Source organism: Amblyraja radiata, chromosome 9 (assembly GCF_010909765.2).
Source record: "Amblyraja radiata isolate CabotCenter1 chromosome 9, sAmbRad1.1.pri, whole genome shotgun sequence".
Taxonomy (NCBI): domain Eukaryota; kingdom Metazoa; phylum Chordata; class Chondrichthyes; order Rajiformes; family Rajidae; genus Amblyraja; species Amblyraja radiata.
The window spans coordinates 74,728,718-74,751,910 of NC_045964.1; the positions used below are offsets into that span (position 1 = coordinate 74,728,718).

The following is a 23,193-nucleotide window of genomic DNA, read 5'->3' on the forward strand; positions in this document are numbered from 1 at the left end:
TGAAAGTAGGCATGCAGGTGCAGCAGGCAGTGAAGAAAGCGAATGGTATGTTAGCATTCATAGCAAAAGGATTTGAGTATAGGTGCAGGGAGGTTCTACTGCAGTTATACAGGGTCTTGGTGAGACCACACCTGGAGTATTGTGTACAGTCTTGGTCTCCTAATCTGAGGAAGGACATTCTTGCCATAGAGGGAGTACAGAGAAGGTTCACCAGCCTGATTCATGGGATGTCAGGACTTTCACATGAAGAAAGACTGGATAGACTCGGCTTGTACTCGCTAGAATTTAGAAGATTGAGGGGGGATCTTATAGAAACGTACAAAACTCTTAAGGGGTTGGACAGGCTAGATGCAGGAAGATTGTTCCCGATGTTGGGGAAGTCCAGAACAAGGGGTCACAGTTTAAGGATAAGGGGGAAATCTTTTAGGACTGAGATGAGAAAAAAATATTTACACAGAGTGGTGAATCTTTGGAATTCTCTGCCACAGATTGTAGTTGAAGCCACTTCATTGGCTATATTTAAGAGGGAGTTAGATGTGGCCCTTGTGGCTAAAGGGATCAGGGGGTATGGAGAGAAGGCAGGTACAGGATACTGAGTTGGATGATCAGCCATGATCATATTGAATGGCGGTGCAGGCTCGAAGGGCTGAATGGCCTACTCCTGCACCTATTTTCTATGTTTCTATAATTTGCAAACTGGTTACTTTAGTTTAGTTAAGCGATGCAGCATGGGACGGGCCTTTCAGCTCACCGTGTCCACGCCGACCAGCGATCCCTGCACATTAACAGTATCCTACACACACGAGGGACAATGTACAATTTTTACCAAAGCCAATTAGCCTACAAAACTGGACGTCTTTGGGAGTGTGGGAGGAAACCGAAGATCCCGGCGAAAACCCATGTAGCTCACGGGGAGAACGTACATACTCCATACAAACTCCACATGTAGTCAGGGTCGAACCTGGGTCTTTGGCGCTGAAAGGCTGCAACTCTACCGCTACGCCACCGTGCCACGCCTTTTGTGTTACCTGGAATGGATTCTTCCTGAGTTTGGCGTAACGAACAGTTGTCTGCAACTCAGTAGCAGCGGCAAATCTATTTCCCCAGTCTATATGTATAAATAGTGCATTTATAAACTGGAGGCTATCTGTTCCATGGGATGAGATGTATAAATACTATAGTTATTTGTGAAACATAGAAACATAGAAATTAGGTGCAGGAGTAGGCCATTCGGCCCTTCGAGCCTGCACCGCCATTCAATATGATCATGGCTGATCATCCAACTCAGTATCCCGTACCTGCCTTCTCTCCATACCCTCTGATCCCCTTAGCCACAAGGGCCACATCTAACTCCCTCTTAAATATAGCCAATGAACTGGCCTCGACTACCCTCTGTGGCAGAGAGTTCCAGAGATTCACCACTCTCTGTGTGAAAAAAGTTCTTCTCATCTCGGTTTTAAAGGATTTCCCCCTTATCCTTAAGCTGTGACCCCTTGTCCTGGACTTCCCCAACATCGGGAGCAATCTTCCTGCATCTAGCCTGTCCAACCCCTTAAGAATTTTATAAGTTTCTATAAGATCCCCTCTCAATCTCCTAAATTCTAGAGAGTATAAACCAAGTCTATCCAGTCTTTCTTCATAAGACAGTCCTGACATCACAAGTTTGCTAACAATTGATTATAGAGAAAGATTTGTTTTGGAGAAATGGACTGTTAGGAATCTCTAAGCTTGGTTGATTAATTTGCCAATTCTCCAGAGACGGCAGAGGCATGATAGTTGTTTAATTTACTTTGCTTCACTTATTCATCTGGTTAGCCTGTGCCTTAGAAATGTGCTTCAACTTCGCAGTGCTTACAGTTTGTGTGCAATAACCTCAATTGAATAATTGCTATTAACAAGATTTTTTGGAGTCTCTAAACAAGTTATTCTATTTGGTTCAGTGAGTAGGGTAATGGACTAAGGATAATGCCTGTGCCCTAATCTCACTGTTAATTTATTTGTAATTATCTTATGAATTAATGAATTAGTGAGATGTACTACTTACTGTTTATGGTGGATCTCTTTAGTGCTGCTGCTACATCTAGTACATGCCACAAAACTATAACAAGTAATTTTTCATCATACAATCTGCGATTCCAGGTAATTAGTGCAGCATGCCAGAGTTGGTGTTGCTTTTCTTAGCTGGTCCCTGAGGATTGTCCTGCTACCTCTTCAGTTTAGTGAGTTCTGAGTGATTTTATGAGCCTGGTAACTGCAGACTGTTCCACGAATGGGCAGGTGGTGGCTGACAGACAAGGCCTGAGCATAGTTTGTGAGGTACTGTAGCATAGTTTGTGAGGTACTGTGCTCTTTTGATTCAGAGGTTTCATGTGTTTCTAAAGCAAGGCCACTTTATCCTGAATGCTGCTTTTCCCTTTTGAGCAGTCGTGGGCCAGATGTTCCTGGGAGTCAATGAGGATGTTGCACTTCTTTAAGGAAGCTTTTAACATACCCCAGCTTTTAAGCCATAAAAAGTACCACGTTTAGCTTTAATCCATCTTGGTAAGAAGATTGAATTGCAATTTGTTTGTTTTTTAATCTCCACTGTAAGATTTAAAAAATTAGATTAAGATGTGTCTTTTAATGACCAAGCAATGAGTCTTTTTAAGAATTGGTGACATTTTCAGAATGCGCCAAGGGACACTGCTCCCAGAGTTTACATGAAAATCTTATGTGCTTTATTCTGCTTGATCCTGCAGCAAGAAGGGTCTCTCTGTGCTCAACATTGCCTCAACAATTTGCTTCAGGGTGAGTACTTCAGCCCCATAGATCTGTCTACAATTGCACAACAATTGGATGAAGAAGAGCGAGCAAGAATGGCAGAGGGGGGAACTACCACAGAAGAATACAAAATATTTTTACAGGTAAAAGTTGTGTCTTAAATCAAACCTGTGTTTACTTCTATTGTTTCAAATAGACTTTTGCAATAACTAGATTTTAACAACTCAACTCCAAGTCAAACAGTTGTGGGTCTAACATGGGCAGGACCTACACAGTGAATGAAACATAGAAACATAGAAGAATAGGTCCAGCAGTTGGCCATTTGGCCCTTCGAGCTGATCATCTAAAATCAGTACCCCGTTCCTGCTTTTTCCCCATATCCCTTAATTCCTTTAGCGCTAAGAGCTAAATCTCTCTCTTGAAAACATCCGGTGAATCCGTGGCAGAAAATTCCACAGATTCACAACTCTGAGTGAAGATGTTTTTCCATAACTCAGTCCTAATAGGCATACCCCTTATTCTTAAACTGTGACCCCTGGTTCTGGACTCCCCCAACTTTGGGAATTTTTTTCCTGCATCTAGCCTGTCCAACCCTTTAAGAATCTCATGTGTTTCTATAAGTTCCCCTTTCATCCTTCTAAATTCCAGTGAATACAAGCCCAGTCGGCCCATTCTTTCATCATATGTCAGTCCCGCCATCCTGGGAATTAACCTGGTGAACTTATGCTGCACACCCTCAATAGCAATAATGTCCTTCCTCAAATTAGGAGACCAAAATTGCACACACTACTCCGGTGCGGTCTCACCAGGGCCCTGTACAACTGCAGTAGGACCTCCTTGCTCCTAGTAATGGTAGGGCTCTGGGGAATGTTGTAGAGGAGAGGGATCTAGGAGTGCAGGTGCATGGTTCCTTAAAGGTGAAGTCGCAGGTAGATATGGTGGTCAAAAAGGTGATTGGCACATTGGCCTTCATCAGTATTGAGTATAGAAGTTCGGAGGTCATATTGCAGTTGGTAAGTCGTTGGTAAGGCTGCATTTAGAGTATTGTGTTCCGTCCTGGGCACCATGCTATAGAAAAGATGTTATCAAGCTAGAAAGGGTACAGAGAAGATTTACTAGGATATTGCAAGGGCTAGAGGGTCTATGCTGTCGGGAGAGGTTGAGTAGGCCAAAGGGCCTGTTTCCACACTGTATCACTCTATGACTATGGGTTTGTTTTTGCCTGCAGAGAAGCAATTCAAAGTAATGAAAAATGATATATGGCTGCATATTTGCATAAACGGGGAAAGTCACTTTCAGTGCAGTATAATTAAATAATTAACCAATGATTTCAGATTGTTATAGTAATATAATCCAAACCAACAAAGCAAAGAGTAGTTTGGTGGATTTTTCTGAATTGCAGTAGTTGTGGATGGATGCAGTTGTCTCCACGCACCATCCTGCTATTTCTAGCAATATCCTTGTATTGTCTTTAGTGGGTGCTTATGAGTATCTCAAATGACTTCTCATTCCCCTCTTTCCTTAATATCTTCTCTGAAAAGCAACTGAGAACAGAAATACATTATATGGGAGATGAAGATAAATAAAATGTATTCACCACTTTACAGTGGAGTTTCCGTTTACCATTTTAACAAATGATTGAGATGAGCAAATTATTTGATTTGAAACTTGCTTGATCGAAGTGATTGTGCAACACTAAACATACACGCTAACTAAATTCATTATTCTGTGAACTTGCTTTACTTTGTCAATCTGGGGCAGCAGTCCATAAATATATCCCCTTCAAAAAGAATGTTTATACTTGGTAGACAAAAATGCTGGAGAAACTCAGCGGGTGATGCAGCATCTATGGAGCGAAGGAAATGGGCAACGTTTCGGGTCCAAGACCATTCTTCAGACTTTATACTTGGTGTCAGGTTCATGAGAAGAAATTCAGAGTATAGAGTTGGGTTCTTCTGAGTAACTTCTGTTTTTAAAATGAAATTTTAACTGTGCATTTTGGTGCCGCAACTACAATAATAATTTATTTTCGATGTAAAGATCAGGTTTATAACTGCAATATTGATTATGTATATTGTTGAAATATTATTCCCACATTGATGCTTTCAGCTCTGTTTGATAAAATAAGTCCGATATTGAAATTCTATGTTTGGCATTTAGCATTGTGCATTTTTAGTCACAGTACGATGAATGTTTGTATTATCCCATCTTTACAAACTCTCTCTCATTTTAAAGCAACCGTCAGGGAATATGGATGATAGTGGATTCTTTTCAATTCAAGTAAGTATCTAATTTTATGCCAGTGACCTGTTACTTTTAAATATAAATTTAATTTTATTCTGGCAGGCAGGTTTGCTAGTGCTATACGGGTAGGTTTAAACTTAAAAGTGGGGAGGTGGAGTCAACAACGTGGACGCATATCCGTGCAGCTAACCGGAAAGAAAGTGGAGGAAACATCACGTTTAAACTAACAGGGCAGGCAGGAGGATGGGACCCAATGCAAGGAGACAGGGCCATAAAAGGAGGACAGAAGCAAAAGGTAGAAGGGAGATAAGAAAAACTAACCTGAAAGCTTTGTGCCTTAATGCAAGGAGCATTCAAAATAAGGTGGATGAATTGAATGCGCAGTTAGTAGTTAAAGGATATGATAGAGTTGGAGTTACAGAGACATGGCTCCAAGGTGACCAAGGCTGGGAGCTAAACATGCTGGGGTTCAGGAAGAATAGACAGAAATGAAGAGGAGGTGGGGTGGCATTGTTGGTTAAAGAGGAGATGAATGCAATAGCAAGGAGAGACATTTGCTTGGATGCTGTAGAATCAGTATAGGTAGAACTGCGAAATAGTCACGGCAGATAGAAACATCATCTGTAGGTTGGATACAGACCACCAAACAGCAGTACGGTGGTTGGGGATAGCATCAAGCAGGAAATTAGAGATGCTTGTAGCAAAGGCACAGCGGTTAACATGCGTAATTTTAATCTACATATAGATTGGGCCAACCAAATTGGAAACAGTGCTGAGGAGGAAGATTTCCTGGAATGTATACGGGATGGGATTTTAAACCAATATGTAGAGGAACCGCCTAGAGGGCAGGCCATCCTAGATTGGGTATTGTGTAATGAGGAAGGATTAGTTAGCAATCTTGTTGTGCAAGGCCCTTGGGCAACAGTGACCATAATATGGTGAAATTCTGCATTAGGATAGAGTGTGACATGGTTAATTCAGAGACTAGGGTCCTGAACTTGAACCTGACTTTGAAGGTATGAGACGGGAATTGGCTGGGATAGACTGGCTAACTATACTTAAAGGGTTGACAGTGAAGATGCAATGGTGAAGATTTAAATACCGCATGGATGAACTCCAGAAATTGTTCATTCCTATCTGGCGAAAAAATAAAACTGGGACGGGCGGCTCAACCGTGGCTGACGAGGGAAGTAAAGGATAGTATTAAATCCAAGGAAGAGGCATATCAATTGGCCAGAAGAAGCGGCAAACCAGAGGGCTGGGAGAAATTTAAAACTCAACAGAGGACGACAAAGGGGTTAATTGAGAGGGGGGAAAAAGAACATGAAAGAAAGCTTGCGGGGAATATAAAAACTGACTTGTAAAAGTTTCTATAGGTATGTAAAAAGGAAAAGATTAGTGAAGACGAATGTAGGTCCCTAAGTCAGAGACAGGTGAATTTACAATGGGAAACAAGGAATGGCGGAACAGTTAAATGAATGTTTTGGTTCTGTCTTCACTAAGGAAGACACAAACAATCTCCCAGATATACTGGGGGACTGAGGATCTAGTGGGAGGGAGGAACTGAAGGGAATCCACATTAGTCAGAAAATGGTGTTGGGTAAATTGTTGGGACTGAAGGCAGATTAATCCCCCGGGCCCGATGGTCTGCATCCCAGAGTACCAAGGAGGTGGCCCTAGAAATCGTGGATGCATTGGTGATCATTTTCCAATGTTCTCTCAACTCTGGGATCAGTTCCTGTGGACTGGAGGGTAGCCAATGTAATTCCACTTTTTAAGAAAGGAGGGAGAGAGAAAACGGAATTATAGACCAGTTAGCCTTAAATCAGTAGTGGGGAAGATGCTGTAGTCGATTATTAAAGATGTTATAGCAATGCATTTGGAAAGCAGTGACGGGATTGATCAAAGTCAGCATGGATATATGATGGGGAAATCATGCTTGACTAATCTTTTGGAATTTCTTGAGGATGTAACAAGTAGAATGGATAAGGGAGAACCAGTGGATGTGGTGTATCTGGACTTTCAAAAAACCTTTGACACCGGTCCCACGCAAGAGATTAGTGTGCAAAATTAGAGCACGTGGTATTGGGGGCAGGGTATTGTCATGGATAGAGAACTGGTTGGCAGACAGGAAGCAAAGAGTAGGAATTAACGGGTCCTTTTCAGAATGGTAGGTAGTGACTAGTGGGGTGCCGCAAGGCTCGGTGCTGGGCCCCCAGTTGTTTACAATATATATTAACGATTTAGACGAGGGAATTAAATGTAACATCTCTAATTTTGCGGATGACACAAAGCTGGGTGGCAGTGTGAGCTGCGAGGAGGAATGCTATGAGGCTGCAGGGTCACTTGGATAGGTTGGGTGAGTAGGCAGAAGCATGGCATATGCAGTATAATGTGGATAAATGTGAGGATTATCCACTTTGGTGGCAAGAACAGGAAGGCAGATGGTGTCCGATTAGGAGATTGGGAGGTGCAACATTATCTGGGTGTCCTTGTACATCAGTCACTGAAAGTAAGCATGAAGGCACAGCAGGCAGTGAAGAAAGCCAATTGGCCTTCATTGCGAGAGGATTTGAGTTTAGGAGCAAGTTGGCCCTACTGCAGTTGTACAGGACCCTGATGAGACCGCACCTGAAGTATTGTGTGTAATTTTGGTCTCCTAATTTGAGGAACGACATTATTGCTTTTGAGGGAGTGCAGCATAGGTTCACCAGGTTAACATAGAAACATAGAAAATAGGTGCAGGAGTAGGCCATTCAGCCCTTCGAGCCTGCACCGCCAGTATCCTGTACCTGCCTTCTCTCCATTCCCCCTGATACCTTTAGCCACAAGGGCCACATCTAACTCCCTCTTAAATATAGCCAATGAACTGGCCTCAACTACCTTCTGTGGCAGAGAATTCCAGAGATTCACCACTCTCTGTGTGAAAAATGTTTTTCTCATCTTGGTCCTAAAAGATTTCCCCCTTATCCTTAAACTGTGACCCCTTGTTCTGGACTTCCCCAACATCGGGAACAATCTTCCTGCATCTAGCCTGTCCAACCCCTTAAGAATTTTGTACGTTTCTATAAGATCCCCCCTCAATCTTCTAAATTCTAGCGAGTACAAGCCTATCCTTTCTTCATATGAAAGTCCTGACATCCCAGGAATCAGTCTGGTGAACCTTCTCTGTACTCCCTCTATCGCAAGAACGTCTTTCCTCGGATTAGGAGACCAAAACTGTATGCAATACTCCAGGTGTGGTCTCACCAATACCCTGTACAACTGCAGTAGAATCTCCATGCTCCTATACTCAAATCCTTTTGCTATGAATGCTAACATACCATTCGCTTTCTTCACTGCCTGCTGCACTTGCATGCCTACTTTAATGACTGGTGTACCATGACACCCAGGTCTCGTTGCATCTCCCCTTTTCCTAATCATCCACCATTCAGATAATAGTCTACTTTCCTGTTTTTGCCACCAAAGTGGATAACCTCATATTTATCCACATTATACTGCATCTGCCATTAATTCCCGGGATGGCGACTGACGTATGATGAAAGAATGGGTCGATTAGGCTTGTATTCGCTGGTAATTTAGAAGGATGAGAGGGTATTTATTGAAATATAAAATTCTTAGAGGATTGGACAGGATAGATGCAGGAAATAAATTCCCGATGTTGGGGGAATCCAGAACCAGGGGTCACAGCTTAAGAATAAGGGGCCGGCCATTTAGGACTGAGATGAGGAAAAATCTTTTCACCCAGAGAGTTGTGAATCTGTGGAATTCTCTGCCACAGAAGGCAGTGGAGGCCAATTCACTGGATGATTTCAAGAGAGAGTTCAATTTAGCTCTTAAGGGCTACAGGAATCAAGGGATATGGGGGAAAAGCCGGAACAGGGTACTAATTTTGGATGATCAGCCATGATCATATTGAATGGCGGTGCTGGCTCGAAGGGCCGAATGGCCTACTTCTGCACCTATTTTCTATGTTTCTACCCTTCAACCCCTGATTGCCCATTTTCTGCATGCCAATCTAAATTGATGAGGAAGGATTATATTTACTTTTGTTATTGATTTATTAAATATTGCCATGTAGTTTATAGTTCCAAGGTAGCCACATCTTTAGATACATGCAATAGATAAAAGTAATCTGCAGACAGAACTAACCCTAAAGAACTGAAACAGGTGGTTGCATGGGATTAACAGTTTTGATCATTCGTGTTGTAGATGCTAATAAAGGTTGAACACTTATTTTCCAGCACCCTTGGTTCCAGAGTCTTTCTGGATTATCCGATTTTCTGGACCAACAGAGGTCACGTGATAATGAAACGACACACACCCCAGCCCCGCTATCGACACCTCGTCTCTCTAAAGCACCATGGGCCATAAACCTAAATAAAGCAAATATAAAATGTAAATTGAATGTGAATAGAATGACCTGCCGATCCATCCCGGCTCACACCATCTCCCTGGCTGCTTGGACCCTTGACCTCTGACCCCACTCCAGACTCGCAAGGTGCACCAGCGAGCCCTTCTTCACCCCCCGAAAGGACACAAAGTGCTGGAGGAATTCGGTGGGTCAGGATCTCTTGAGAACACAGATAGGTGACTGATTCAGTCAGCTGAGTTACTCCAGCATTTAGTGTTGTTTCACTTTAAAACTAGGTGCCGATGCCGCTGGTCTGCACTAGCGAGCCCGTCTTTCCTATCGGTAATGCATAATCTGAGATCTTTGGACTCGTGCACTGAGGTTTTTTCTATTCTTCAATATTCACTGGAATCCTTCCATTCATTGTATATGTCCTGCACTTACAAGTCCTCCTGAAATGCATCTCATTTATCAGGATTAAATTCCGTGCCATTTACCTGCTCATCTAATCAACTGATCAATACCATCTTGCTGCCTTTGACAATCTTTCTCACCATTAACATTTTATGGGTAATTTGTTAACTAACTGATCATAACTCCTAGTTTCATGTTCAAATTATTAAAATACATAAGATCCCAACACTGATTCCCCTGTTACATTATAGTAACATTGTGATCATCCACTAGCTGACTATTTGGAAACCCCCATTGGTTCATCATCTGGCTCACCAGATGCTAATTCCTGCACTACCTTTAACACACTGGGTCTTACTAAACTCCATGTAGTCTATATCAATTGCAATGCATCAATGTGTTTTGTCATTTCTTTGAGAAATTCAATCAATTTGGTTGGAAAGAATATTCCCTCTAACAAAGCCATGGCTAGTATCTGTATTTAATCCTTGCCTTTCCATGTGTAGATTAATCTTATCCACCAGAATTTGTCACCCAGATCTGTGCCAGACTTAACCCTACTCCCTTTCTTGAATTAAAAAAGCATGTTTTCACTTCAACAGTGGCGGGTGAAGATTTTAAAATAACTTTGTCAGGGCTCCAACAATTTCCGTGGAATGTAGGAGGCTGAGGTGTGACCTGACTGAGGTTTATATAATAATGAGGGGTGTAGCTAAGGTGAATAACCATAATCTTTTCCCCAGAGTAGAGGATTCAAAAACTAGAAAGGATAGGTTTAAGTTAAGGGGAAAGAGACCTAAGGGGCAGCATTTTCCCAAAGAGGGTGATGTGTAGATAGAACAAGCTGTCAGAGGCAGTGGTAGAGGTTATGGTTAGCAATTGCAACATTTAAAAAACATGTAGACATATTCATGGATAGGAGAGGTTTGGAAATTTATGGGCTAGTTGCAGGCAAGTAATTGTGACTAGCTGCGTTAAGTAACTTAGTCAGTCTGTACGAGTTGGACTGTAGGGGCAGTTTCTTGGCTTTATAGCTCTTTCACTTTGATTCTATAATAACAATGTGGGAGTACTTTCACTGAGAGGATTGCAATAGTACAAGAATTTGGCTCAAATCCTTCTCAAGAATAATCAAGGATGGGCAATAAATACTGGCCTTGCCGGCATTACCCACATTTACAAAGATTGTTAGAATATATGTTTTTTAAAGTGAACATTTATCTCCCCTAAAGGCACAGTAGCAAGTGGTTAACTTATGGACTAGCAGCCAGGGTTTTGAATGATCGATCCAGAGATGACTTTGAGCTTCCATTGCAGCTAGGGCGATTTATATTGTACGCAGTTAGCACATTCTCCATGTGCTCAGCTTTCCTCCCGCATTCTAAAGATATGCAAGTTTGTATGTTATTCATACAAACTTGTTTTGTATGTTATATTAAACTTGGAATTTGTATATAACATACAAAATGTGTGTCTATTTGTATGTTATTCATACCCATTCCTTCTCTCCAGAGATGCTGCCTGTCCCGCTGAGTTACTCCAGCTTTTTGTGTCTAAGTTTGTATGTTAACTGGCTTTTGTAAATTGTCCCTAGTGTGTAGGATAGAATTAGCTGGTGGGTGTGGACTCATTGGGCTAAAGGGCCTTTTTCCATGCTGTGTCTATAAAATTAAAAACTAAACTAAATCTTCAATTTAATGGGAAAAATCTAGTTTTTGATAAAGATAGTGATAGCCATAAAAATACTGGATTGTTTTAAAAAGCCACAAATGTCCTTTGGGGAAGGAAATGTGCCATTCTTTCCTGTTTTGGCCGATGTGTGATTCCAGACCAATCAATGCGGTTCACACTTAACTGTCTGCCTAGGTCAGGGATAGTTAAGAATGGACAATAAATGTCCGTGTTTCAAGTGCCATCTGCATCCTGTGAATGAACATAATGAAAAAGGACATTATTTGAAACTTAGAATCATACTATTGACGAGTGAAAACAAGGGGAACCATTAGTATAGACAGATCTCGCCACGCTCTCCCCTTCTCTCTTTATCATGGCTTGTAACAAAATTGAGGCAGTGGACAATTTCAAGACAGATTAACCTTTTATTGGGGTTTACTACAATATATCACACACAGAATATAGAACAGCACAGTACAAGTACAGGTCCTTCTGCCCACAATCTCTGTGCCGAACACTTATACTCAATTCCCCTATCGATGAAAGCAAGCATACTAAATGCCTTCTTTACCACTCTTATCAACTTGTGTTGCCACTTTCAGGGAGTTCTGGACTTGGATTCAAAAAGCCTTCTATACATCAACGCTGCTAAGGCTCATCCATTAATTATACATTCTACACTTACATTTCACCTCCCAAAGTGCCACGCCTCACAATTGCCCAAATTAAACTCCATCTGCTGTTTCTCCGCCCATTTCTGTAGCTGATCAATAACCCGCTGTATATTTTGACAGCCTTTCTCACAGTCCACGACCCCAGCAATCTTAATATTATTTGCAAACGTATTAACCAACTCGTCTACATTTACGTCTAAGTCATTTACATATGTCACAAACCGCAGAGGTCCCAGCACAGATCCCTGCAAAACTCCACTGGTCACAAATCTCCAGCTGAATATTGTCCTTCCATTACTACCCTCTGTCCTCTCAGTAAGCCAGTTCTGAATCCATATGACAAAGTCACTCTTAATCCTGAGTATCTTAATCTTCTGCATCAATTTACCATGGGGGACTTTACCAAATACCTTACTAAAATCATGTAGACAACATCCACCACCCTACCCTCATCGATCACCTTTGTTCCCTCTTCAAAAAACATGATCAGGTTAGTATGACACAACCTGCCATGCACAAAGCCATGCTGACTGTCCCCAGTTCACCCATTTTCTTCCAAAGTAAATTTGATCCCAAAGAATCCTCTCGAATAGCTTCCCTACCAGTAATGTGATGTGCTCTGACCTATAACTCCTTGAATTCTCTCTAGTTCCCTTCTGAAACAATGGAGCAACTTAAGCTACTCTCCAGTCCTCCAGGACCTTGCCTGTAGCTGGAGAAGGCACAAAGATCTTTGTCAAGGCTCCTGCAATCTCTTAATAACTTAAAATAGATCCCATCAGGTCTTGGGGATTTATCCACCCTAAAAGTCTTCAAGAACCCCAACAGCCCCTCCTGCTTAATCCTAAACTTCCTTTGTTTGTTAGTAATCTCCACATGGATCTCACTGTCCTCCATGTCCTTCTCTTTAGTGAAAACTTGTGTAATACCTTGTGCTCACATCCCCAGACTCCAAGCACAAATTCCCTCCTTTATCCTGAATTCTCTCCTTTATCCATAGTAAAACAGATTCAAGGGCCTATTCTTGGGTACTTGTGCAAGTGCTTTCAGTAGTGCTGAAGAGGTATTGGAAAATTGCATTTGGGAAACTTGTATTTGCACTGTTCATACATTTGGAAGAAAATGTCTAATTTGCCATACTATTTATAACATGTTTATAGAAAGGTCACAGAAGCCAGTGAAGTCATTTCCACAGAGAAAATAATTAAAAGTTCCGCACAGATTGTATTCCGAATTGTTATATGGGAGGGAAGGGGCTGATTGATGCATTAATGTCCAAAATATGAAACCAATAGAGGTTTATTGATAAATATATTTTAATGCTTACATTTCTGTGCATTACAACAGCTGTTGCTAGTAGAATTATGTATTTTAAATGGGCTGCATTGTATTTATGTAAAATCCAAAACACTTTCAAATAAATGTTATTTCTACAGGTGATTAGTAGTGCCTTGAGAGTCTGGGGGTTAGAGATTACCCTCTTCAACAGCCCAGAATATCAGCGATTAAGGATTGATCCAATGTAAGACACATTATATATAAACACAGTGTGTTTTCATTATTTCTTTGATTGAAATTATAATTATTGTTAATGCGGCTTAATTTTAATTTTCAGAATTTGGACTCAGATTTGCAAATTATGCTCTTAAAACTCACAAATAAACAATAGCCATTTTGTTTGGAAGTAGGCATTTTGAAAAAATTAAATTGATACTTTCAATAAATTCCTTGTGAAATGGTTTACGGTCTATCTATATGTTTGTTGTTTCCACAGAATTGAAAGGGCATTTATATGCAACTACAAAGAACATTGGTTTACAGTACGAAAATTAGGAAATCAGGTAGTTTACTCTTTGACATTAAATAATTAGTATGGAATTTCCATTCTCACAATCAGGAAAAATTAGAGCATTCCCTTTCCAATATTTCCAATGATTGTTTATTTCTATTTGACCACTAAAAATATTTTTAAAAATACGCTCCACTAATAGTTTGCTAGACTTTACAGTGCTGTAGTTTGAATTACTTCTATCTCAAAAATCTTCATTTAATTGAATTGTGAAAATAAATTTGTTTCTTTGTGAAGATTGCGGAATTTTAAAATATTGCTACAAAAATGCGTTAAGTTGGTTGTCTTTCACCTAAACCAGGTTGTGCTCCCCCTCACAGTATCAAAATGCCCCTAACTAAACAGACTAATGATATTCACTGTGGCATGGTATATTATCTGCAGCTTTCGGCACGACCGATCACAGTATTTCAGTCTGAAGAAGGATCTCGACCCGAAACGTCGCCCATTCCTTCTCCCCAGAGATTCTGCCTCACCCGCTGAGTTACTCCAGCATTTTGTGTCTACCTACAATAATTCAGCACTTCCCCTTGGCCCAGACTCCAGAGTATCATCAAATAAATATGAAAGGAACCAAACATCTTTTCCCTCCATATAACCATATAACCATATAACAATTACAGCACGGAAACAGGCCATCTCGACCCTTCTAGTCCGTGCCGAACACATAATCTCCCCTAGTCCCATATACCTGCGCTCAGACCATAACCCTCCATTCCTTTCCCATCCATATAACTATCCAATTTATTTTTAAATGATAAAAACGAACCTGCCTCCACCACCTTCACTGGAAGCTCATTCCACACAGCTACCACTCTCTGAGTAAAGAAGTTCCCCCTCATGTTACCCCTAAACTTCAGTCCCTTAATTCTCAAGTCATGTCCCCTTGTTTGAATCTTCCCTACTCTCAGTGGGAAAAGCTTTACCTCCTTACCTTGTTAGTTTAGAACAAGTGTACGGGTGATCAATGGTCAGCGTGGACTCTGTGGGCCGAAGAGCCTGTTTTCATGCTGTGTTACTAAGTTCAAATCCTTCACCTTTCATCAGCAAAACCTGCAATTTTTATCATATCGTGCACTGGCCATTATCCCATACCACATAACACCAGTTCCTCAATACATAGATACATAGAAAATAGGTGCAGGAGTAGGCCATTCGGCCCTTCGAGCCTGCACCGCCATTCAATATGATCATGGCTGATCATCCAACCCAGTATCCCGTACCTGCCCTCTCCATACCCCCTGATCCCTTTAGCCCCAAGGGCCACATCTAACTCCCTCTTAAATATAGCCAATGAACTGGCCTCAACTACCCTCTGTGGCAGAGAGTTCCAGAGATTCACTACTCTCTGTGTGAAAAATGTTTTTCTCATCTCGGTCTTAAAGGATTTCCCCCTTATCCTTAAGCTGTGACCCCTTGTTCTGGACTTCCCCAACATCGGGAACAATCTTCCTGCATCTAGCCTGTCCAACCCCTTAAGAATTTAATCCTCAAAGCTTAACTTCAAAGCTTAACTTCTAATCATGTCGTTTAAACCCTTTCCTGGCCATTCCACCTTACATCTGTCACGCCACTTTCTGCATTTTTATTGATTATCCTAACTCTGTTTTATTTTTGCCCCATTGGCCTGCATTTACCAAGGTTTTGCAGTCTGACATTGCCTTACGTTTGTCCACCACACTTTTTAAATTTTTTCTGGAAATGTACCTCTTTGACTTTCTCCATTGCTTCAGTATTTCTTTAACCAGCATAATTGTTATTTTGTTTAAGGCTCCCTAAAAATGTTATTACGAAATGCAAGAAACCCATCGTTTATATAACTCAGTTGTTTGAAGTGGAGCATTTATAATCTAATTTAATAAATTGGAATAATCAAATTTTCTGTTACCTCAAGTGGCAGTTTCCCTACATGGTGAAACATTCAATCTTTAGGAACATTTCACGCTTAGTATCTATCTGTTAAGTTGGTCTTGACTGTTGTGACTACATTGTCTCTCCTTCCCACCCCTCTCCCTCCTCTTGTTAAATGGGGTAAATCTTGTGGTCATCAGCTAGCCTCAAAACAAAGTATGTATTTGTGCAATTTACCTCACCAACCCCCCCCCCCCCAACAACCTTGCTGGGGTAAGCTGACCTAATCCTCAGTGGTAATGTACCACGTGTTGATAGGGCCCTCTGCCATGTAATATCAGAACATGGGGATAGGAGACCGAACATAATACAGCTGGCTAAACTACTCCCCTTACTTAGCCATACTCACTAAAATAATTCATAATCACTCAGAATGGCTAAGTTCAAAAATTATTAAGACTTTTCAAAGAAAAGAACAATAAAATGTAATATTTCTTAAGATTCAAGCAGTTTTGTCTAAATTAACAAACTCATCAAATACTTCTCAAGCATAGTTTACCACTAGGCGGCGCAGTTGATGTATTTTCTAGCAGAGTTAAACTAATAAGGAGTAAACTTAGAATTACTTTAAGATGGGTTAATGTGAAGACGATTCATCTTTCCAGTAACTGTGTCACAGATGTAACAAATAACTGTTGCTTTCTTTTCCGACCAGTGGTTTAACCTGAATTCTTTATTGACGGGTCCAGAATTGATCTCCGACACATACCTCGCTCTATTCCTGGCTCAGTTACAGCAAGAAGGTATTCCCTATTCAACATCCCTGCAAGTTATCTTATTATTAATCTGCATAAAGAAAATGTCTATAAAGCTTTTGATACAACAGGCTTTGAATAGGAAAAGAAGGAAGTCTTGCTGCAATTGTTCAGTGCTTTGTGGTGCCAAATGGTGCCAAAAACATGGCGGTGCCTGCGTATGTAAATATGCAACAAAAGAAATTCACTATGCAGTTGCACATGTGATAAATAAAGCACCATTGAACTATTGTTAATTCCATACATGGAGTATAGTGGACCGTTTAAGCTTCCTGACGAGAAAGAATAGTCTTGCCTTTTGATGTGGCGCAGAGTAAATTATCTATAAAGCCGCATGCAGTTTTAATCTATACTCTCAAATTTAAAAACATGTGATGTGATCTCTATCAGCACAATTTTGAGAAGGTTTAGCATGATAAATAGGAACCTTAGTCTCGAAATAAGGGTTTGGGTGCTTAAAGGGCCTGTCCCACTTACGTAATTTTTTTGGCGACTGCTGGCACCCGTCATAGTCTCAGCAGGTCGCCGAAATTTTCCAACATGTTGAAAATCCAGCGGTGGCCAGAAAAAGGTACGACTCTTTGGGCAACTACTCATGACCATACAGGCGTCACCCTGCAACATGTTGCCTGTTTGGTCATGAGTAGTCGCCCAAAGAGTCTGGTCGACGCTGGATTCTCAGCATGTTGAAGATTTTCGGCAACCTGCTGCGATTAATGACAGATACCGGCAGTTGCCGAAAAAAATCGAGTAAGTGGGACAGGCCCTTCAGGCATTCCATTCACGAGATGAGAGATTTATATTCTAGGAGGTCTTTAGAATTCCCTATTCTAGAGAAATGTGGGTGAGTGTGTTCAAGCTGAGATAAATAGGTTATTAAACATAGAGAATTAGGGTCATCATTCTCAGTGGAAAAGTGTGACTTAGAAAGAAGCTTTTGGATGCTGTTTATGTTCTTGTAAGATCATGCTCTAACTGATATGATAGATGGAGCAGACCTCGATGGCCTAATGGGCTAAGGCGTACAGGTTTGTAGGCTAATTGGCTTGGTAAAATTGTACATTGTCCATAGAGTGTGTAGGATAATGTTAGTGTGCGGGAATCACTGGCCAGCGCGGACTAGGTGGGCCGAAAGGCCTGTTTCCGCGCTGTATCTCCAAACTAAACTATTTCTGTGTCTTGGGTTTAATTTTTTTAATTCTTTCATGGGATGTGGAAAGCCAGCATTTAGTTGCCTGATCCATAATTTCCCTTTGAGAGGACATTGGTGAACTACTGCCTTGAACCGCAGCAGTGCTTGAGGTGTGGGCACACCCGGAATGCTGTTAGGTGGAGAGTTCCATGATTTTGACCCAGGAAGGGTGATATATCTCTGAGTTATGGTGGTGTATTGCTTGGAGGTTAACTTCTAGGTGGTGGTGTTCCTATGGTTTTGTGGTTCATAAGATCATAAGTGAGAGGAGTAGAATTAGGCCATTCAGCCCATTTTGTGGTCTATTCCGCCATTCAATCATGGCTGATCTATCTCTCCCACCTAACCCCATTCTCCTGCCTTCTCCCCATAACCTCTGACACCCGTACTAATCAATAATCCATCTCTGCCTTAAAAATATCCATTGACTTGGCCTTCACAGCCATCTGTGGCAAAGAATTCCACAGATTCACCACCCTCTGACTAAAGAAATTTCTTCTCATCCTCCTTCCTAAAGAACATCCTTTAATTCTGAGACACTCCCACTCGTGGATATCCTCTCCACATCCACTCTATCGAAGCCTTTCACTATTCTGTACATTTCATTGAGGTCCCCTCTCATTCTTCTAAACTCCAGCGAGTACAGTCCCAGTGCTGTCAAGCTCTCATCATATGTTGACCTACTCATTCCTGGGTTCTTATCCTACTAACTGGTAGAGGTAGTGGGTTTGGAAAGTGCTGTTGAGGTGAATTGCTGCAGTGCATCCAGCAGATGGTACAGATTGCTACAATTGCATGCCAGTGCTGCAGTGAGTGAACGGTTGTGGAAAGGGTACCTATCAAACAGGCTGCTATGTCCTCTATGATGAATAATCTTGAGTGTTGTTGAAGCTGCTCTTATCAAGGCATTTGGGGAATCTTCCATCGCATTAAATTTAAAGTTCTTAATTCAAGCCCAATAAATAATAGATGGCAAAGTGATAGCTTTCACATCCTTTCAGTCATTTAGTTAACAAGTAATAAATAATATCATTATATTAGCTTCCTGATTCATAAAAGCCTTTATCATCTGCAAGATATAAAAGGTGTTTGGAAGGGTCTGCTTCATCAACACTTGAAGCTTGATACAGTACTGTCCAGCATTTTAATTCAGTTTAGTTTGTTGCCATACACAGCAGGATACAATGAAATTCTTAGTTCACACGAAGCTAATAGAGGACTGGCATTCCGTCCACTTTGTTATACATGATGAAGATACTTTATTGTCACTTGTACTAGGTGCAGTGAAATTCTTTGTTTTCGCATACAAAGTCACAAAAGAGTCGCCGCAAAGGCGCAGACAAAGTTATAAAAAGTACTCATCCAATCATCGTCTACCAAGGATAGCACACGGCTAGTAATGCTAGTTTGTACTACCAAGGCAGTAAGTACCATCTGCCGAATGCACTTCCGTAACATCCCATGGCTACTTGAATAGCACTACCTAAAACACTGCCAAGCAGTCAGACAAAGGTAGAAGAGGCAAGGAGGTATGACCATCTGCACACATTGTTGACTTGGAAATATATCACCATTCCTTCATCATCGCAAGGTTTAATTCTGGAAGTCCGTGTCAAATAACCCCTCTGAGAGTTCCCTCACTGGACAGGGTTCAGCATTCCAGGATGATAGCTTAGAAACATAGAAACATAGAAAATAAGTGCAGGAGTAGGAGTAGGCCATTCGACCCTTCGAGCCTCCACCACCATTCAATATGATGGCTGATCATCCAACTCAGTATCCTGTACCTGCCTTCTCTCCATACCCCCTGATACCTTTAGCCACAAGGGCCACATCTAACCCTCTTAAATATAGCCAATGAACTGGCCTCAATGACCTTCTGTGGCAGAGAATTCCAGAGATTCACCACTCTCTGTGTGAAAAATGTTTTTCTCATCTCAGTCCTAAAAGATTTCCCCCTTATCCTTCAACTGTGACCCCTTGTTCTGGACTTCCCCAACATCGGGAATAATCTTCCTGCATCTAGCCTGTCCAACCCCTTAAGAATTTTGTAAGTTTCTATAAGATCCCCCCTCAATCTTCTAAATTCTAGCGAGTACAAGCCGAGTCAATCCAGTCTTTCTTCATATGAAAGTCCTGACATCCCAGGAATCAGTCTGGTGAACCTTCAGGATTTCGACCTCTTCATAGCACCGAGACCGCTCTTATTAAAGTTGTAAACGACATCCGTCTTAACACAGACTCTGGCAAAGTTTCAATATTAATGCTATTAGATCTCAGTGCTGCATTCGACACTGTTGATCACTCAATACTTTTGGACAGGTTGGAAAAATGGGTGGGGCTCTCAGGCACAGTCTTAAGTTGGTTCAGGTCATATTTACAAGATAGGAACTATTTTGTTTCCATTGGAGACTTTGTATCAGAACCAACCAACGTGACGTGTGGAGTACCGCAAGGTTCGATCTTAGGGCCCTCTTTATTCAACATCTACATGCTCCCACTAGGGCAAATCATGCGATATAATAATATTGACCACCACTGCTATGCCGATGACACTCAAATCTATGTAGCGCTATCACCAAATGATTATCGCCCCATAGATCTGTTGTGCCAGTGCATTGAGCAAGTCAAAGACTGGATGTGCCAAAATTTTCTCCAACTAAATAAGGACAAAACGGAGATAATTGTTTTTGGTGCTAAAAAAGAAAGGCTTAAAGTAACCCAACACCTTCACTCTCTGTCCCTGAAAACTTCAAACAAAGCCAGAAATCTTGGGGTCATTATGGATTCAGATTTAAATTTCGACAGTCACATCAAATCAGTAACAAAATCGGCCTACTATCACCTCAAAAACATAGCAAGATTAAGAGGACTCATGTCAGCTCAAGATTTAGAAAAACTTGTACATGCCTTTATTAATAGTAGGCTAGATTATTGCAACGGTCTCCTTGCAGGTCTTCCAAAAAAAACTGTCAGGCAGCTACAGCTTGTTCAGAACGCTGTTGCTAGAGTTCTAACAAAGACCAAAAAATTTGAGCATATTACACCAATTCTTAAATCCTTACATTGGCTCCCTGTATGTCAGAGAATTGATTTTAAAATCCTGCTGCTCACCTATAAATCACTACATGGTTTAGGGCCAAAGTATATCACTGACATGCTTCCACTATATAAGCCTTCTAGACCGCTAAGATCTTCTGAAACCAATCTGCTAGTGATTCCCAGAGTAAATACAAAACATGGGAAAGCAGGATTTAGTTACTATGCAACAAATAGCTGGAATAAACTTCCTGAAGATTTAAGACTTGCCTCAACTTTGACCACTTTTAAAACAAGGCTGAAAACTTTTATGTTTACTTTAGCTTTCAGCTAAATCTTAACTACATTGCACTTTTAACTTTTGCACTTTTTATAATGCATTTTTAATTTTGTTTTTCTTTTCTTTTAGTTCTTCTATTTTATTTCATTTTATTATTTCATTTATTGTATGACATGTTTTTATGTGAAGCACTTTGAGTCTGCCTCGTGTATGAAATGTGCTATATAAATAAAGTTGCCTTGCCTTGCCTTGCCTTCTCTGTACTCCCTCTATGGCAAGAATGTCTTTCCTCAGATTAGGAGACCAAAACTGTACACAATACTCCAGGTGTGGTCTTACCAAGACCCTGTACAACTGCAGTAGAATCTCCCTGCTCCTATACTCAAATCCTTTTGCTATTAATGCTAACATACCATTCGCTTTCTTCACTGCCTGCTGCACCTGCATGCCTACTTTCAATGACTGGTGTACCATGACACCCAGGTCTCGTTGCATTTCCCCTTTTCCTAATCGGCTACCATTCAGATAATAGTCTACTTTCCTGTTTTTGCCACTAATGTGGATAACCTCACATTTATCCACATAATACTGCACCTGCCATGCATTTGCCCACTCACCCTGCCTATCCAAGTCACCCAAGTCACCTTGCAGCCTCCTAGTATCCTCCTCACAGCTAACACTGCCCCCCAGCTTTGTGTCATCTGCAAACTTGGAGATGTTGCATTCAATTCCCTCGTCCAAATCATTAATATATATTGTAAATAGCTGGGGTTCCAGCACTGAGCCTTGCGGTATCCCACTAGTCACTGCCTGCCATTGTGAAAAGGACCCATTTACTCCTACTCTTTGCTTCCTGTCTGCCAGCCAGTTCTCTATCCACATCAAGACTGAACCCCCAATACCTTGTGCTTTAAGTTTGTATACTAATCTCTTATGTGGGACCTTGTCGAAAGCCTTCTGAAAGTCCAGATATAACACATCCACTGGTTCTCCCTTATCCACTCTACTAGTTACATCCTCGAAAAATTCTATGAGATTCGTCAGACATGATTTACCTTTCATAAATCCATGCTGACTTTGTCCAATGATTTCACCACTTTCCAAATGTGCTGCTATCCCATCTTTAATAACTGACTCGAGCAGTTTCCCCACTACCGATGTTAGACTAACTGGTCTGTAATTCCCCGTTTTCTCTCTCCCTCCCTTTTTAAAAAGTGGGGTTACATTAGCTACCCTCCAATCCTCAGGAACTACTCCAGAATCTAAAGAGTTTTGAAAAATTATCAGTAATGCATCCACTATTTCTGGGGCTACTTCCTTAAGTACTCTGGGATGCAGCCTATCTGGCTCTGGGGATTTATCGGCCTTTAGTCCATTCAATTTACCAAACACCACTTCCCGGCTAACCTGGATTTCACTCAGTTCCTCCATCTCATTTGACCCCCGGTCTGCTGCTATTTCCGGCAGATTATTTGTGTCTTCCTTAGTGAAGACAGAACCAAAGTAGCTATTCAATTGGTCTGCCATGTCCTTGTTCCCCATGATCAATTCACCTGTTTCTGACTGCAAGGGACCTACATTTGTTTTAACTAATCTTTTTCTCTTCACATATCTATTAAAACTTTTGCAGTCAGTTTTTATGTTCCCTGCCAGTTTTCTTTCATAATCTATTTTCCCTTTCCTAATTAAACCCTTTGTCCTCCTCTGCTGGACTGAATTTCTCCCAGTCCTCTGGTAGGCTGCTTTTTCTGGCTAATTTGTATGCTTCATCTTTTGTTTTGATACTATCCCTGATTTCCCTTGTTATCCACAGATGTACTACCTTCCCTGATTTATTCTTTTGCCAAACTGGGTGAACAATTGTTGTAGTTCATCCATGCAGTCTTTAAATGCCTTCCATTGCATATCCACCGTCAACCCTTTAAGAATCAATTGCCAGTCTATCTTGGCCAATTCACGTCATACCCTCAAAGTTACCTTTCTATAAGTTCAGAACCATTGTTTCTGAATTAATTATGTCACTCTCCATCCTAATGAAGAACTCAAC

At 41.2% G+C, this 23,193-nt stretch overlaps 1 protein-coding gene across 7 annotated transcripts in view; it reads left to right on the top strand.

Annotated features, from left to right (window-relative positions):
• The window catches only part of atxn3 (ataxin 3), a 111,173-nt gene that overhangs the window by 3,234 nt on the left and 84,746 nt on the right, over positions 1-23,193 (top strand). For 6 of the 7 annotated variants that reach the window (XM_033027764.1, XM_033027765.1, XM_033027769.1 and 3 more), the window contains exons 2-6: positions 2,739-2,903; positions 4,996-5,040; positions 13,557-13,642; positions 13,895-13,961; positions 16,536-16,623. In XM_033027764.1, coding sequence (XP_032883655.1) covers positions 2,739-2,903; positions 4,996-5,040; positions 13,557-13,642; positions 13,895-13,961; positions 16,536-16,623 — 451 coding nt within the window. The remainder of the gene's footprint in view (positions 1-2,738; positions 2,904-4,995; positions 5,041-13,556; positions 13,643-13,894; positions 13,962-16,535; positions 16,624-23,193) is intronic. The other variant, XM_033027770.1, reaches the window with a different exon arrangement.